Source organism: Cavia porcellus, unplaced genomic scaffold (assembly GCF_034190915.1).
Source record: "Cavia porcellus strain 051 isolate PalLab524CR breed Dunkin Hartley unplaced genomic scaffold, mCavPor4.1 scaffold_9, whole genome shotgun sequence".
Classification (NCBI taxonomy): domain Eukaryota; kingdom Metazoa; phylum Chordata; class Mammalia; order Rodentia; family Caviidae; genus Cavia; species Cavia porcellus.
In genome coordinates, this window is record NW_026947492.1 from 16,065,790 (window position 1) to 16,080,225 (window position 14,436).

At 35.4% G+C, this 14,436-nt stretch overlaps 1 protein-coding gene across 1 annotated transcript; it reads right to left on the reverse strand.

Moving 5' to 3' along the window:
- Window positions 1-11,365: 11,365 nt before the first annotated feature.
- Window positions 11,366-12,301, reverse strand: LOC100733988 (olfactory receptor 8G1-like). Its single transcript, XM_003472744.1, has one exon. It carries the CDS (start codon window positions 12,299-12,301, stop codon window positions 11,366-11,368), a length of 936 nt encoding a protein of 311 aa, XP_003472792.1.
- Between the last annotated feature and the right edge of the window lie 2,135 nt (window positions 12,302-14,436).

Genomic DNA, 14,436 nt, shown 5'->3' on the forward strand with positions numbered 1-14,436 from the left:
TTTACAACAAGATGTGGAATATATTTGAGTACAAAGACAACATACTATAACAGAGATTTCTCGGTATAGGTGATCATTAAGGTGTCTCATGGAGATTATTGCATCTAGTAATGCATGGTGAAAGCTACACATTTATAAATACAAACAGCTTTCTGAATCGCTTCCCTTGGCCCTGTTCCCCAGACAACTTCATCTCTGTAGAATTTGGTCATTTGTTTTTACTTCTTGTAAAGATAATCTCCATAGCTCTAATTGATTGGTTCACATAGAAAAAAGCTAATTTTATATAAACCCAAGTTCTTTGCATCCCAAAAGTGAAGAATAAATTTGAGAACAACAGGTAGAATTTATAAGGATGTTTATCAAAATTAAAAAACAATGAAGGGAAAAAAAAGTGCTAAACATTTTCTTTGTCTTATCTTTACATAGGGCATGGGGACTTATTTCAAAAGAAGCGAGTTCAAAGGGTTCAAAAGACAACTAATAACCTTGCATATCAAGTGTTGTCTCAAAATCCACTGGAAGTCCAGAAATCTGAGGTTGTGAGGGGCTGTCAAACAGCTTAGCATAGCTTCTTCCAGGAGAAAGGGTTCTCCTCTCCTTTTTATATTGCTTCTTTCCGTGTTTATCTTTGTATCTCTAACCTTGGCTTAGCTGCTTGAGTTAGCTAAGTTACTCAAGTGGGCTCTTATTTTTTTTTTTTTTTTTTTTTTTTTTTTTTTGTGGGACGCTGTAGTTGGGGTGTTCTGACTTTGTTACTCATGATCAGTAAACTACTACATTAATATGCTTATAGTTAGCAATAGTATCATATCCACTGTCAGGTAAGATTGATTACCAGTTAAACTGGTACCACTTCTTTCTCAGTCGAATACTTGAAAACTGTAATATATTTCAGACATTTCCCTGCAAGCTCCTGGAATTTTGCAAATCTTCTCAAAAGTCTATCAATTTTCAAAATTCATATGTAAAACGATTTTGGCAGTTACAGTGTTAGGGTAGGCTTGCTCAGGCCTTACCAGACTTAGTAAATCCGAATCGCTAAAGATAAAATTCAGAAAGTTACACTCTCTCAATAGTAAAATAAAATAAACTCTCAAATATGATTAGCTATATTTAGGAAAATAGTTGAAACAAGCAAGTTGAAACTAAACGAACAAAAAGTACTTGTTAACTTCTAAATTTAGTTTAAATAAAAATCCTTCACAAACAATACATCCTGGTTGAGAAAATTCATATGGAAATGAGACAGCCAAGACCCCAAAGTCCTGTTTTTCTTGCCTTCTGGGACCTGTAGTTTAGATCCGGTTTGTCACACCCTTCTCCTTCCCTCCTTTTGCCTCCTCTGCCCTCCCGTGGGCTGCAGCCCTGCCTTCTGTGGCTTCCCTGGCTGCCTGGCAGCCCAGTGTTCTCCATTCTGGCTCTCAGCGTGGGTGCAGTGCCAGTGTCAGTTTTCCCTCCTCATCTCCTGCCATTTCAGGTGCTACTCTTGCCATTTTAAATAAACAAGCGGGCAACCAGGTGTGGCTAAGATCAGGGAGGGAGATACCTGGGACCATATTTAACATTCTTACCTCCCCGTCCCCAGCTAGCATTCCAGAATCTTCCCTGATTTCCACCCCACCCCTTCATAGGATCCCACCAGGACAGCTCAGCCTGGCCTGGATCCCCGAGCCAATCAGGCCTGCAGCTGCTCTACAAACAGCACTCTGAGCACCTCTCAATCAGTCTAGGAGACCCCTCCACTGTACTGACTCCTTGTGATGCAGCAGGGGTCCTTGAAAAATAAATAGTGGTAAGCATTGGGGGCTGTTGGCTCTGATAAGCTCCAGACACCAGCAGTGAGATAAAACTGACAGCAGACATCAGAGCCTGGCAGAGGGGAAATGCCGTGCACAGCTCTGTCTCAACAGAGCACAGGGACCTCATGCTGTTTGGCAACAAGACATAAAAGCATCACTTCTTTTTCTTCTTCTTCTTCTTCTTCTTCTTCTTCTTCTTCTTCTTCTTCTTCTTCTTCTTCTTCTTCTTCTTCCTCCTCCTCCTCCTCCTCCTCCTCCTCCTCCTCCTCCTCCTGCTCCTCCTCTTCCTCTTCTTCTTCTTCTTCTTCTTTTCCTTCTCATTCTCCTTCTCCTTCTTCTATTTATTCATTTTTAAAGAAATTGATAACAATCATACAACATTTTGAAACAAGATCATAGTAGCGTAACAATGCTTTGTACATTAGGTATTGTTATCTTCAAAGTAGTTGCTCATGTTACGAAACATAATGAAGCCCATGGAAAACTATACGGTGAAAAAAATTGGAAAGTTGGAATTCACTTAAAAGTATTATTGAAATACTATAGTGGATTGGTCTTAATTGCTTTTTTATTATACAATAATTGCCATAAGCTATAACATAGTTTCCAAAACCATGTGCCATAGAATTGAATTTCTTTCAATATGTCATTATGGCATAGAATTGTTTTCCTTAGCTCTTAGAGAAGACGTACCTGTAATACCCAAAAATTCTTAGATACCACCATTTGCCATAAACTATTTACTACTTACACGATATGCTCAATTTTCACAGTACTTGCACTGGTATAAGTATTACTGTTTCACACACATGCAGGAGGTTAGCAAGACCTGTGCTGAGACTAGTGCGTTATATTTTCAGCTATGAATTAATTTATATGTGTGGACACTGACAAGATAGAGCATACAGAGAAACTGGTGAAGATATTGCAAAACAAACAATGATAATCCACTAGAGAATGGGAAAAAAGGATTTTAAGTGATTTTATAATAATACTATCACTTCTCCAACCTTACATAGCCCAAGATGTCTTCCTCTTCCTTTGCAATGACAATTTTGGCTTCTTTGAATTCCTATAGTCTGTCACATTTACTCAGTTGTTCACATTTTTATTTGCTGTTGCTTATACCCCAAATGATGTTAGCAGACACCTTCTCTGTTGTCTGGTAAATATTTATTTCCTTTTGTATTTCATCTAAAATTATATTCATCTTTGTTATCCTTGATTGGACCTTTCAGCTACTTGCTCTGATTGCTTTAATTTCTAAAGAGCATTTTCTTCCCTAAGGGGCTCTTCTTGTGATGTCCCAGTTTACCTCAGACTCCTGGGCTCAAGTGATCCTCCTGTTCCAGTCTCCCAAGAGCCAGGTCTGTAACCAGCAGCAACTAACTCTGACCTACCTTATAAGGCTGACAGTATCTCAGAGATCTCCTCCTATGACTTGCCAGTAACTGTTACACTTCTGACACGTAACAGGAAGTGTAAAAAATAACAATAAATAAATAAATACAGGAACATTTGCCTGAGGTTTCACAATGGTTATTATTGGACCTAATTAATAGTTCCAAATCAGAGCCACAGAGTAAGAAACTCACCATTGTATGTCTGATGCCTTAATGTCAAATTTTGCTTGCAGTTTTCTCTCTTTGACCTGTAGAAGAATGGCATGAACGCTGCCAGTGAGAGTCCCAGGCACCCAGTTTGGAGCAGTGAGTGCATGGTCTGGCCTCAGTCCAGAGTATTTAATCCTATCTGCATCACAAGTCAGCAGCTTGAAATTTAACTTTTAGTTTGTACATTTCCATCTTCATGTTGTTAAACATTTCTCTCTTTCACAGTCACCTGGAATGTTCTGATTGCTGTGTTTTGAGGCTTTTCCTTGGTTTAAGTAAGCCAGGCACCAAATATCACAGAAAGAAATAGTTTCCAGGCATTTTTGTTTCTTGGGAATAAAGCTCCTGGTGACAGGGAAGGAGGGGATGAGGAGGACTGCAACTTAAATTTTTCTAATTCTCTACTATTTCTTTAAATGGATTCTTGTGAATGTTAACTTGTTAATTACAATAAAGATTTGTGCATACAGATCAGCCATGGTCTTTCTAAAAATGCATGTCCTGAATTACTGAGTCTTAGTAGATTTTGAGACTACATGGATTACCAGCTCCTAGAAGATGTCACTGGTTCTCAAACACGTTGTGATTAACAGGTTTTATTTTTATATTTGATTGATCTATTTTTGTGTGTGGTTCTGGGATCAAACTCAGGACCTTGAGCCTGTAAGACAAGAATTCTGCTACTGTACTACATCCCTAGCTCCGAACAGATTTCACAGGAGCAAGCCATTTACCAGTAAGTTACATAGTACGGGCAATTGGATTGATGATTTTAAAATCATTAATTAAATTACATGTGGTTCTCATGTGTATTATCAATAACTTTTCCATTACCAAGGAACTGTCTTGATAATTTGAGCAATCACAGGAGGTAATAGAATGTCCTGTATTTAACTCGTGGACTTTTACCACTCTAACCTGGGCAGCAGTGGATTATGATTCATATATGCTAACTTGATTTCATGGTTGAAGTCAGAGCTGCTTAAATTCTCAAAATACTAAAAGAGTTTCACAAAATGAACTCTAGCTATCTTCTATACTGATCAGTGTCTTTTGTCTTTAATAATTTATACTTTATGTGTATTGCTATAAAAGTTAAAAATATGATAACTTCTGGATTAGTGAAATTTGTATGAGATACAATTAGAAATTTCAATCTGTTTCAGTTCTAGTCGACTATATGATGCTGCTCTTTAGAAGACAGTGAATATTACTTTAGTTATAATGTGCAAAATAATCGATTTTAGAAAAAAGAAATGCATAGACTTAACAGTTGAGATCATAGGACTAGTATGTTCAGTGTGTAATAAGATAAATTATATGAGATTGAAAAACTTAAAAATTCCAGAAAAAATATTCTGAAAACCTTATCATTTGGAGTGTGGTTGGAAGAACTAAAGTTAATTTAGCTAACAAAGATACAGTCCATTTAAAATGCTGCAACTGCCATCAATGTTGAATATATTCTTTTATTTTTTAGATTCATTTTTTATTAGTACATTAGTATTTATGTTTGTGGTGTGGAGTTTGTGTACATAACACTTCTTAATCCCTTTTTTCATCCTCTTTTCTTCTTCTCTGTTCCCTCTCCTTCTCTCTCTTGATATTTTTCCCATTTAGAAAGATCTACCTCCACCCAAAAAAGATCTATCTCCCTACTGTACTCTATCACATATTTTACCCTCTATTTACTCTTTGAATTTGTCCCATAAAAGAAAAAAATGCATTATTTAAATTTGTGTGCCTAATTTAATTTATTTAAAGTTATGGTCTCCAAGTACATCCATTTTCCTACAAATGACTCAAGTTTAGCTTTCTTTATGGTAGAGTAATACTACACTGTATATAAGTACTGCATTTTTCTTACCCCTCCAAGATTTAGTTACTATGAATTGTGCTGTCATAAACATTAGTATGTATATGTCACTGCAGTCTGAAGTCTTTGGTTGGGTTCCGTTTTTTTGTTGTTGTTGCTGTTTGGTTTTTTTGTTTTTGTTTTTGTTTTCATAATCTAAAAGACAGATACAATACAAACTGCTAATAAGATTTGAAGACATACCTTATTTCACAACAAAAATCTTACCAATAGGTCCAACTGTGAATGGAAGTAGATATCTTAATATGTGTTAGTTACTTACAGTCAAATATGTTACAGCCCAACCGATAGCAATCACTGAGAAGATGATGATCAAGGACATTGTACAGGGTGGGGGAAGGTGGTTAAATCATCTTCAAAATTTCTTCCAATTATAATATTTCCTGAGGTTAAAATTACTAACAGTAACTTGTATTAAAATAGACAAACCAATGTTCAAACATCAGCTCTAACTCGTATTTGCTATGTGGCTGTAGAAAAACTACTTTCACTTTGCATCTGATTAATAATAATACAAATGCACACACACATACATGCAACATACTTAAGATAGTTACACTACTGATTTGTACTTGTTCACTGAAAAGAAAGTTTTGTGTTTGTTTGATCAGTCTTTCATGCCTATATTTTGTAATATGAGCAATTGCATTGAAGATAATAAGCAACTTATTAACCATTGTTACTCTGCTACTGTCTTGTTTTGAATTTTCATTCATTGTTTTTATTATTTTTCCTATTAAAATAAACTATGTAAGTATTTTCTGTTATGAATATTAAATAGAATGATGCTTGCAAGGTGTGTATTATTTTTTTTGCTCTTTGTAAGAACTTAACAAATGTTATAATCGTTATTCTTATTGTAAATCATTGTGTTTCTCCCTGAAACATCTTTCATTTCTCAAACATTTTCATTTCAAAAAATAGCAATGGTAGTTGATTTACCTCTGTGTCTGTTCCTTGAAAGTCCTATCTACCTTAATTCCCTTTAATATAGATAAATTCAGGATATTTTTACCAAACATCAAACTAAAAACCATCATCCTTTCATGATACCCAAATACAGATCAAACCAATCATTCTACCTTTGAAAAATTTTTGTAATCTGACAGAGAGTATGTAGAGTATATCTGATAGCTCAAAAAATATCCCATTCTTTGGCTGAACCATAAGAAATCATTTAAAAGTTTCTCAGTTTTGTTTTCTTTCAGATTTTCTAATTCTCCAAACTTTCCATCCTGTTAAATGCTACTTAACAGCTAAAGAGCAGCCACAAAGGGTTTAACAAGACCATTTCTTATGTACTCTTCAATACACTTCTCAAGTTTATGTTTAATATTATTTAATTTTCTATTGTCATGAAATATTGACTATATTTTTACACTGGATTATAAATTGAGTATCGTGCCTACCAGTATCTAGCATATAGAAAGTCTCAATAAAAATGTTACGTCGAATTTCTGAAAGAAGTTTACAGATAAGTTAGTGTTAGCTTAATCTTAAAAACAAAACCTTTTTCCCTATTTCTTTAAATGAGAAAGCATGCAGTGTGTACTTCCTTTAATATTCCAGGACATGCTAAATATAAGGGAAGGAGACATCATTAGGCTTTATCAGTACTGGAATGTGGGCAGGTAGAGAGGTAAACAGTCATGTGAATCACTATGTGCCCTGGCAGTGCTGGTCATATAGAGGATCCCAAGGTTGTAAAAGTCAGCGATTAGAACACAGATGAACCTCTTTTTATTTCTGCAAAGTTATATGGAATTTCACTGCACTCTGGGATTAAAGGCTGTTAAGAATATTAGAAGAGAACACTGAATACTGAACTTTCAAGGTTCTTTGGTGCTGATGAGATCATAGCTTAATAGTTTCCTGTAGAATTATACTGAGTTATTTGTGTGAACACATAATAAAGCTAATGTCCCAGAACTACAAATCCTCTATGAGGACTGACTGGGTATAATGTTATATTTAAACATAAATATTCAAATATGCTCAAAATATAAAGTGTGCGAATTTATTATAAGCACAGTGATAATAACTTCCTGCCAGAATCATGTCCCCACATTATCAACTCTTGGGAAAATAAGCAGAGTTTTCCTTTATTGCCGTTTTTTCCTATTACTTAATATTTCACATCACTATTATTTGTTTGTTTTGCTGACTATGATTTAGAAACTAGAATGTGCCATTGTTAGGACTCCAGAATGATATCTATATAACGAAAAATTCAGAATTTCAGTACACATACAAAGATCTTTAACAAAATATTAGCAAATTAAATTGAATAATGTATTAAAAAGATCACTTACCTTGGTCAAGTGAAATTCATCCTAGGGTTTGATGGTTCGATAGACTCTACTGAATAAATGTGAAAAAATCACCTCCTCATAATCAAGGGCAAATTTTTACTACTTTCAAAAATGAAATTTAAAAAATGAGAAAAAAGAAGATACCCTATTTGTCCATTAACTGTGAAAGGTAGTTTTATTTCTGGACTGAAAATTGTTTACCTTTAGGGTTTGTATTGTTTTGCTCCAGGGTGTTCATAAGATCTCTTCAATAGATGGAGAAAAGGCATTTGATAAAATTTAACTTAATTTTACGTCTTCTATGAAAATATATCTGAACAATTTAGGAATAGGAGGAACATACCTCAACAAAATAAATGTGTAATATAAACCTATACTTGACATTATACTTAATGGACAAAAACTAAGAGCTTTCTAAGATATGGATCAAGAATTCCCATTTTTGCCACTTTAATCTGTATAGTCGTAGAAGTTCTAGCTAGACCAATCAAGGAAAAATAAAAATACAAGGGCATATATATGGAAAGAAAAAGAAATCAAATTGTCACTGCTAGCAGAGAGTATGATCTTACACACAGAAAACTCTAAGTTATGCACAAAACACTATTAAAGCTAATAAATGAATTCCACAGAATTTCAGGATACAAACTCACTAAGTAGATGCATTAGTTAAGGATTGGACATATTTATTTCCATTGATCCTGACTTACACAAATGCTGTGATATAATAACACAGTGATAAGGTTTGAGAAACTTTAACCTAGAGGCTGAATGAGAGCCTCTAGGAGATATTGCCATAAACATACAAGGACTTCCTAAGTTTGTAAACAAGGAGAGATGAGGACTTTTGTTTCTTCTAAAAATTAAAGAAAAGTTTTGAGAACTAACTAAAATATACACATGATACAGATTATCTTGGGTCTATGTATAGACTAGCTTGGAAAGAAAATTTATATTTAAAGTTTTATGCAAAATGGTTAAATATAACATTTGGAGGCAACAATTGCAACAATTTGCTTAATAAAACTATATTTGGAAAAGCACAAGTCATAACATGTAAGGAGTTCAAATTATTAAAATAGAAAGAAAAGTAGTTGATTAAACAAGGGAAAGAATCAAAATAAAATTTATCAAAACAAAATGTGAATGACCAACAGTCATATGAAAAAATGTTCAAAATCAATAATCATCCGAGAAATGCAAAGTAAAACAACAGTTTTACATCACTTCACTCTTTTAGGGATGGCTGTAAGCAAAAAAGAGCAAATGTTGGTGATGGTGTAAGAGAAGCAAACCCTTGCATGCTGCTGGTGGGAGTGAAAATTACTATAATACAGTCAACATACAGAAGAGTACAGTGGTTCTTCAAAAAGGTAAAAACAGAACTACAGTGTGATCCCGCACATATAAGTGAGATCATGAAATATTTGTGTCACTGTGTCCACTTGATTTCACTCAGTGTAATACCGTCTTCTAGGGCCATCTGCATTGTCACAAAAGGTAGTATTTCTTTTTAAAGGCTGATTAATATTCTACTGTGTATGTACAATGAATCTGCTTTATCCAGTCACCAGAAGACAGACTATTCCCTTTCTGTTTCACAACTCTCATGAATAGTGCTGCAGTAAACACGGGAGTGCAGATGCCTGATTGACAACTAGGTTTAATTTCTAAGATTCAAATGAAATGAAAATTTAAATCTCATTGGGAGCATGCCCAGAACTGAAATCATGCCCCATGTCCAAAATGAGAGATTCCAGGACTCTGGTATGATTGTGAATATAATTGTGTATTCTGCACCATACTGGGGCAAAAAGTCCATTGATGTAAGGGAAAGCAAAAGAATAAACATTTAAATGATTACCTCAAGCAGCAGCACAAGCTAAAAAACACAGCAGCAAATAGTACAGGCTACCGATAAATTAAACAAATTTTTTTATGAGAGAGAGGGTTTTAATGTGAAAAAGTAATTTAAGGTAGTTTTAAAGATGAATTTTCTAAGGACATGATTTTAAGTCTCCATAGCCTGGAGAGGTATAGTTTTGAAGAGAGATTCTGGCATATTGATTTCTGTAATGAGCCCACAGTACATTGTTCATAGTAACTCAGAAGCTTAGAGAAATCATTTACTCAGCTTCAACTGGAAAACATTAGATTAATAATAGTATCTTCCTAGGCTCAAGTTCGGAGAACTCATGACTAATTGTTTTCTCAAGCAAAGAGGTCCAGCTCCTTGGTGTGATCAACTAGGCTGTGCCACATGTTTTAGAATTCCTAGGGGACAGACATCTACAGCTATGGCTCATTCACCTGCATTTCCCACCGCTAAGAGTGTGGGAAGACAGCCATTAGGATGGTCAGGAACTTGAGAATAAACATAAATAGGTAAAGTGAGCTGCATTTCACAGCTTTTAATAGAAACCATTTGATTAGCCCCAGCCAAAAAAACAACAAAAAAGAGGAAAAATATTTCTTTTGGATACAGCAACCCAGGTTATTGTATCCAATAATGCAGTGCACTTTTTTCTCTTTTTAAAATTAACTTCATTTCACTGAAAATCTATGTAAGAGAATTTTATTAGCAGTATTATCAGTACAGACACTGAACTGCCATGGTTTAGATCAGGCCTGTTGGAATCCAGATATCAATTTGCCATCAAATTTTCTATGTTGGCTCATCAGGTGACAAACATCTTGTTATTTTTAACCTCTTTAAACCGCATGAATGAAAAATCAAGAAAAATTTCTTATTCTGTGGGAACAATTAATTACTGGAGAAATTGCATTATCATATTTCTACTGAGTTTTCTGTAGTCAGGACAGAAATTTCTAAAGCTTTGTGTACAGTAGAAATGTTATTATTTTCAGATCTTTGAAGAATTCACCAAAATTAAACTTAAGGGGCTTTAACTGTAAAATTTAAATTAGATTTAATTCAATTTAATTCAATCCACTTTTTGAAATATAAGTAGTTCCTAGAAGGTGGTGGTGAAACCTGGAAGAGGTTAATGAATGCAGGTAGTGTGTGGGACACATATTTTGCTTGAAATATTTCATAAGAGTAAAATAAGAAAATTATCAAGGATGCAATTGTATGTAGGAAGTATTCTATGCTCCGGAAATGGGGTGATGAGCTGCAGATACTGAAAGTACCTACAGGAAATCTCAGTCCAGTGTGGTTACAACCAAATTTAAAATATGAAATTAAATTAAAAAAATAAAAACTGGAAAAATAGTTAAAGTACTGGATGAACTAATGCTTAATGTTTACATGTGTCTTTATCTTATATTTTAAAATTTTAGGTTTGCAAATTAAAAGACAAAGCAAGACATGATTTATGTGAAAGAGTAGGACAAGAGAAGGACTTTTCCAGGGTAGACTGGGTCCAAAACTAGAAGTCATAGCCATGACACTGCTGTGCTTTAAGATGTTTTGTATATACTGAAGAAGGGAGGTTTGTAGTCACTTCCGAAAAATGTCATTTCATTAAAGCTGAGTCCTGAGATTTTGCCAAATGTATGGAAGAAAAGTAAGGTAACAAGTTAGGCATTAATGGACACCTAGATCCACACGCTTCTACCATACATTTGAAGTCTAATTCTGCACAAGAAAATGGCATGAAAATATCAGAGTTGTAAAAAATATCTCAAAAATACAGGACATGAGTGAACATAGTGACAAATGGTCTAATAGGAATATTAAGTCACTCACATAATAGTAAATGATTTTTATCTAATAAAGTATCCTCACTTTACATCTTCTCACAGGAATAATTTTCTGTCTAATATTTTCTTTAGGGCGATACTGACATCCTTATTCCTCAGGCTGTAGATCAGAGGGTTCAGCATGGGAACAATAATGGTGTAAAACACAGAGGACACATTCCCTGGGCCCATGGAGCTGACTGATGAGGGCTGCAGGTACATGAACGCAGCAGAACCAAAGAACACAGCAACAGCTGAGAGGTGGGAGCTGCAGGTGCTGAAGGCTTTGGACCTGCCCGAGGTGGAGCGAATGCGGAGGATGCTGGCTATGATGAAGATGTAGGAGGTAAGGATGAGGAGACTTGGGGCACAAATGTTAAACGTACTAAAGCACAGAATCAACAATTCATTGATGTCAGTACTAGAGCAAGAGAGTTTCAGGAGTGGAGGAAGATCACAGAAATAATGATTGATCACATTCAGCTTGCAGAAGTGAACTCTGACCAAGCAGCCTGTGTGAACGGATGCAAAAACCACAGCTATTGCATACACCGCTGAAATCAGGGAAATGCAAGCCTGCTGAGACATGGTGATGCTGTAAAGCAAGGGGCTACAGATGGCAACATAGCGGTCATATGCCATTGCAGCCAACATGTGACACTCTGAGATAGCAAAAACCAAGAAGAAGTAGAGTTGTGTCATGCACTCGGGGTAGGAGATGACATTCTTCTTTGACACAAAGCTGATCAGCATTCTGGGGGTGATGACAGTGGAATGGCAGAGGTCAATGAAGGACAGACTGCTGAGGAGATAGTACATGGGAGTGTGCAGGTGAGAACTGAGCCCGATCAGGATGATCATGCCCAGGTTCCCCACCACTGTGAACACATAGATTCCCAGGAAGAGGAGGAAGAGGGGCAGCTGGAGCTCTGGCTGCTCTGAGATCCCAGCCAGGATGAATTCAGTGACTCTGGAATGGTTTCCAGTTTCCATGTCTTCTGTGCAGGTTCTAAAGAGGAGAAAGAGGAGGAAGATTGGTTGTTGAGGTACTACATCAACTTTTCCATTTATATGTGTTCTCCCTATTTCTAGTTAAGCATTTCATTGGTCTCTATATGATTATTTAATGTGGATGCTTAACATGAATGAGTTTTTCCTAGTTTGATATTTATTAAGCCTTATTTCTCCATTTGCAATTTTTTTTAGTACTGAGCTTGAAGTCAAACACTTTGTGGAATTCACCTCCAAATTCTTTGCTTTTCTTCTTTTATCTTTTTTTTTTTTTTTTTTTTTTTGGCATTGGGGATCAAACTCATGAACATGCACATGCAAAACAGGTGCTTTTGCTACTGAGCTAAATGCCTAGCCTCAATTACTTTCTTTCTTAAGATGAGGTCTCTCTATGTTGCCTAAAAGGGCCTCCAGCTGGCAGTCTTGCCTGAGCTGGGACTGCAGGTGTCTGCTGGGACACATATACTGTTGTAGCAACATTCGTAATCACTGAGTTATTTGAAATGTCTCTACCTTATCTGGAACTCTTTTGGAGTGTCTCTCTCTTACACTGCTTTCTGACCAACCTTACTAAACCAAGACTTGAAGGCTTACATATTCAGAGAAGCCAAGGTCAAAGAGTAAACCTGACTTGAGCCACAACCTAAGGGAAAGCAAGCCCTTTTTTTTGGAAATAACCTTTAGTAAACGCAACTTAATTTCTAGCAGGGATGGATGTAGATACTATCTTCAGACATTTCATTACATCAGAAAATCTAGGCCCCATAAAATGCTCAGGTTTTCAGATATTACTAAAGTGCAGTGACTTCTCTAAGCGCCTTTAAACAATCCACTGGGTGGACTGATTCACAATTGTTCCAGCTTGAGATCTCCAGATCAATGCTTGAGAGAAGTGGGATCAGCAGAGGTTACACAGCCAGGCCTTAAGGGCCTATGTTCGTACTCTGAGCTTCCCATGGGCTAAGTGACACCCTGTAAGTGATAAACTAGTGTTTATTTAACTTTACAACTGTATTTGAGAAGGGAAAGTGAAACCTAATTCACAATAAAATTTGCAGAGACCCAATAATGAGATAATGACCTATGTGGTTGTTGTGTTTTGATCAATTAACATTCTATCAATTGGAAAGCAAGGGACAGAGACCTGTTCAAAATACAAGAAAGAACATCCCAATGATTCTTCTGAATACTTTATCTGTTATAAAAGGACGCAGTGCAAAGTAAAACACATACACTGGGGAAACATTATTTTATGTCTTATAACATAGTGTTTTAAACTGTGAAAAGATAATTTAATCATGGCATACATAAATGAAATCACAAATGGATTACTGTTGAATTATTAAAAATGAGAAATACAAAGCAAATGTAAAAAGCTATACCTTTCTTGTATGGGAAAATAAACCTAAATTCACAGACATAAGCAAAATGTCTAAAACAAAGACATATGGAAGAAAATACTAAAGAAAATCTTTGACATGTTGGAGAAGTTTAAGATTTCTTAATATGGACATTTTCACCCAAGTAAAATACTAATAAAAACAAACCCAAACAAAAAGCCTAACTGAAAGATAGGGAATTCATATTTGAATAAAATTAAGAACTGTTTTTCAAAAGGCATCAAGAAAATGCAGCTCAAATAAGCTGGGCATGGTGGTGCACTCCTGCAATCCCAGCACTTCAAAAGCTCAAGCAGGGTAATCATCGCAAGTTTGAGACCAGGTTGGCCTACAAAGTGAGCCCAAAGCCAGCCTGAACTGCATAGTGAGACCTTGTCTCAAAAAACCAAAAAAGCATAGTAAGACCCTGTCTCAAAAAAGACCAAAAAACAAACCAAATGCAAAAAGGACATCCTTCAAACTATATAAAATAGATTCATAAATGATAGTACAATGATGAAATTTTTAATAAGCAAAATACCAGAAATATTAATTTTCTTTAAAAACAGGCAAACTCTGTGAGAAATAGTCAATAAATGCATGTCATATTTAACAGGAAAGAAAACAAGATACTTTTGTACAGTTACACAGGAATGGGTTTTTAGAAAAACACAATTTCTCAAGATGAATGGAGAAAAATTTGAAAGCTTATTAAAGCACAATAAAGTTTTGAAAGTA

What these genes read in the sequence shown, in the direction of transcription:
- LOC100733988 (XM_003472744.1), bottom strand. Translation starts at nt 12,301, where the DNA reads ATGGAAACTGGAAACCATTCCAGAGTCACTGAATTCATCCTGGCTGGG.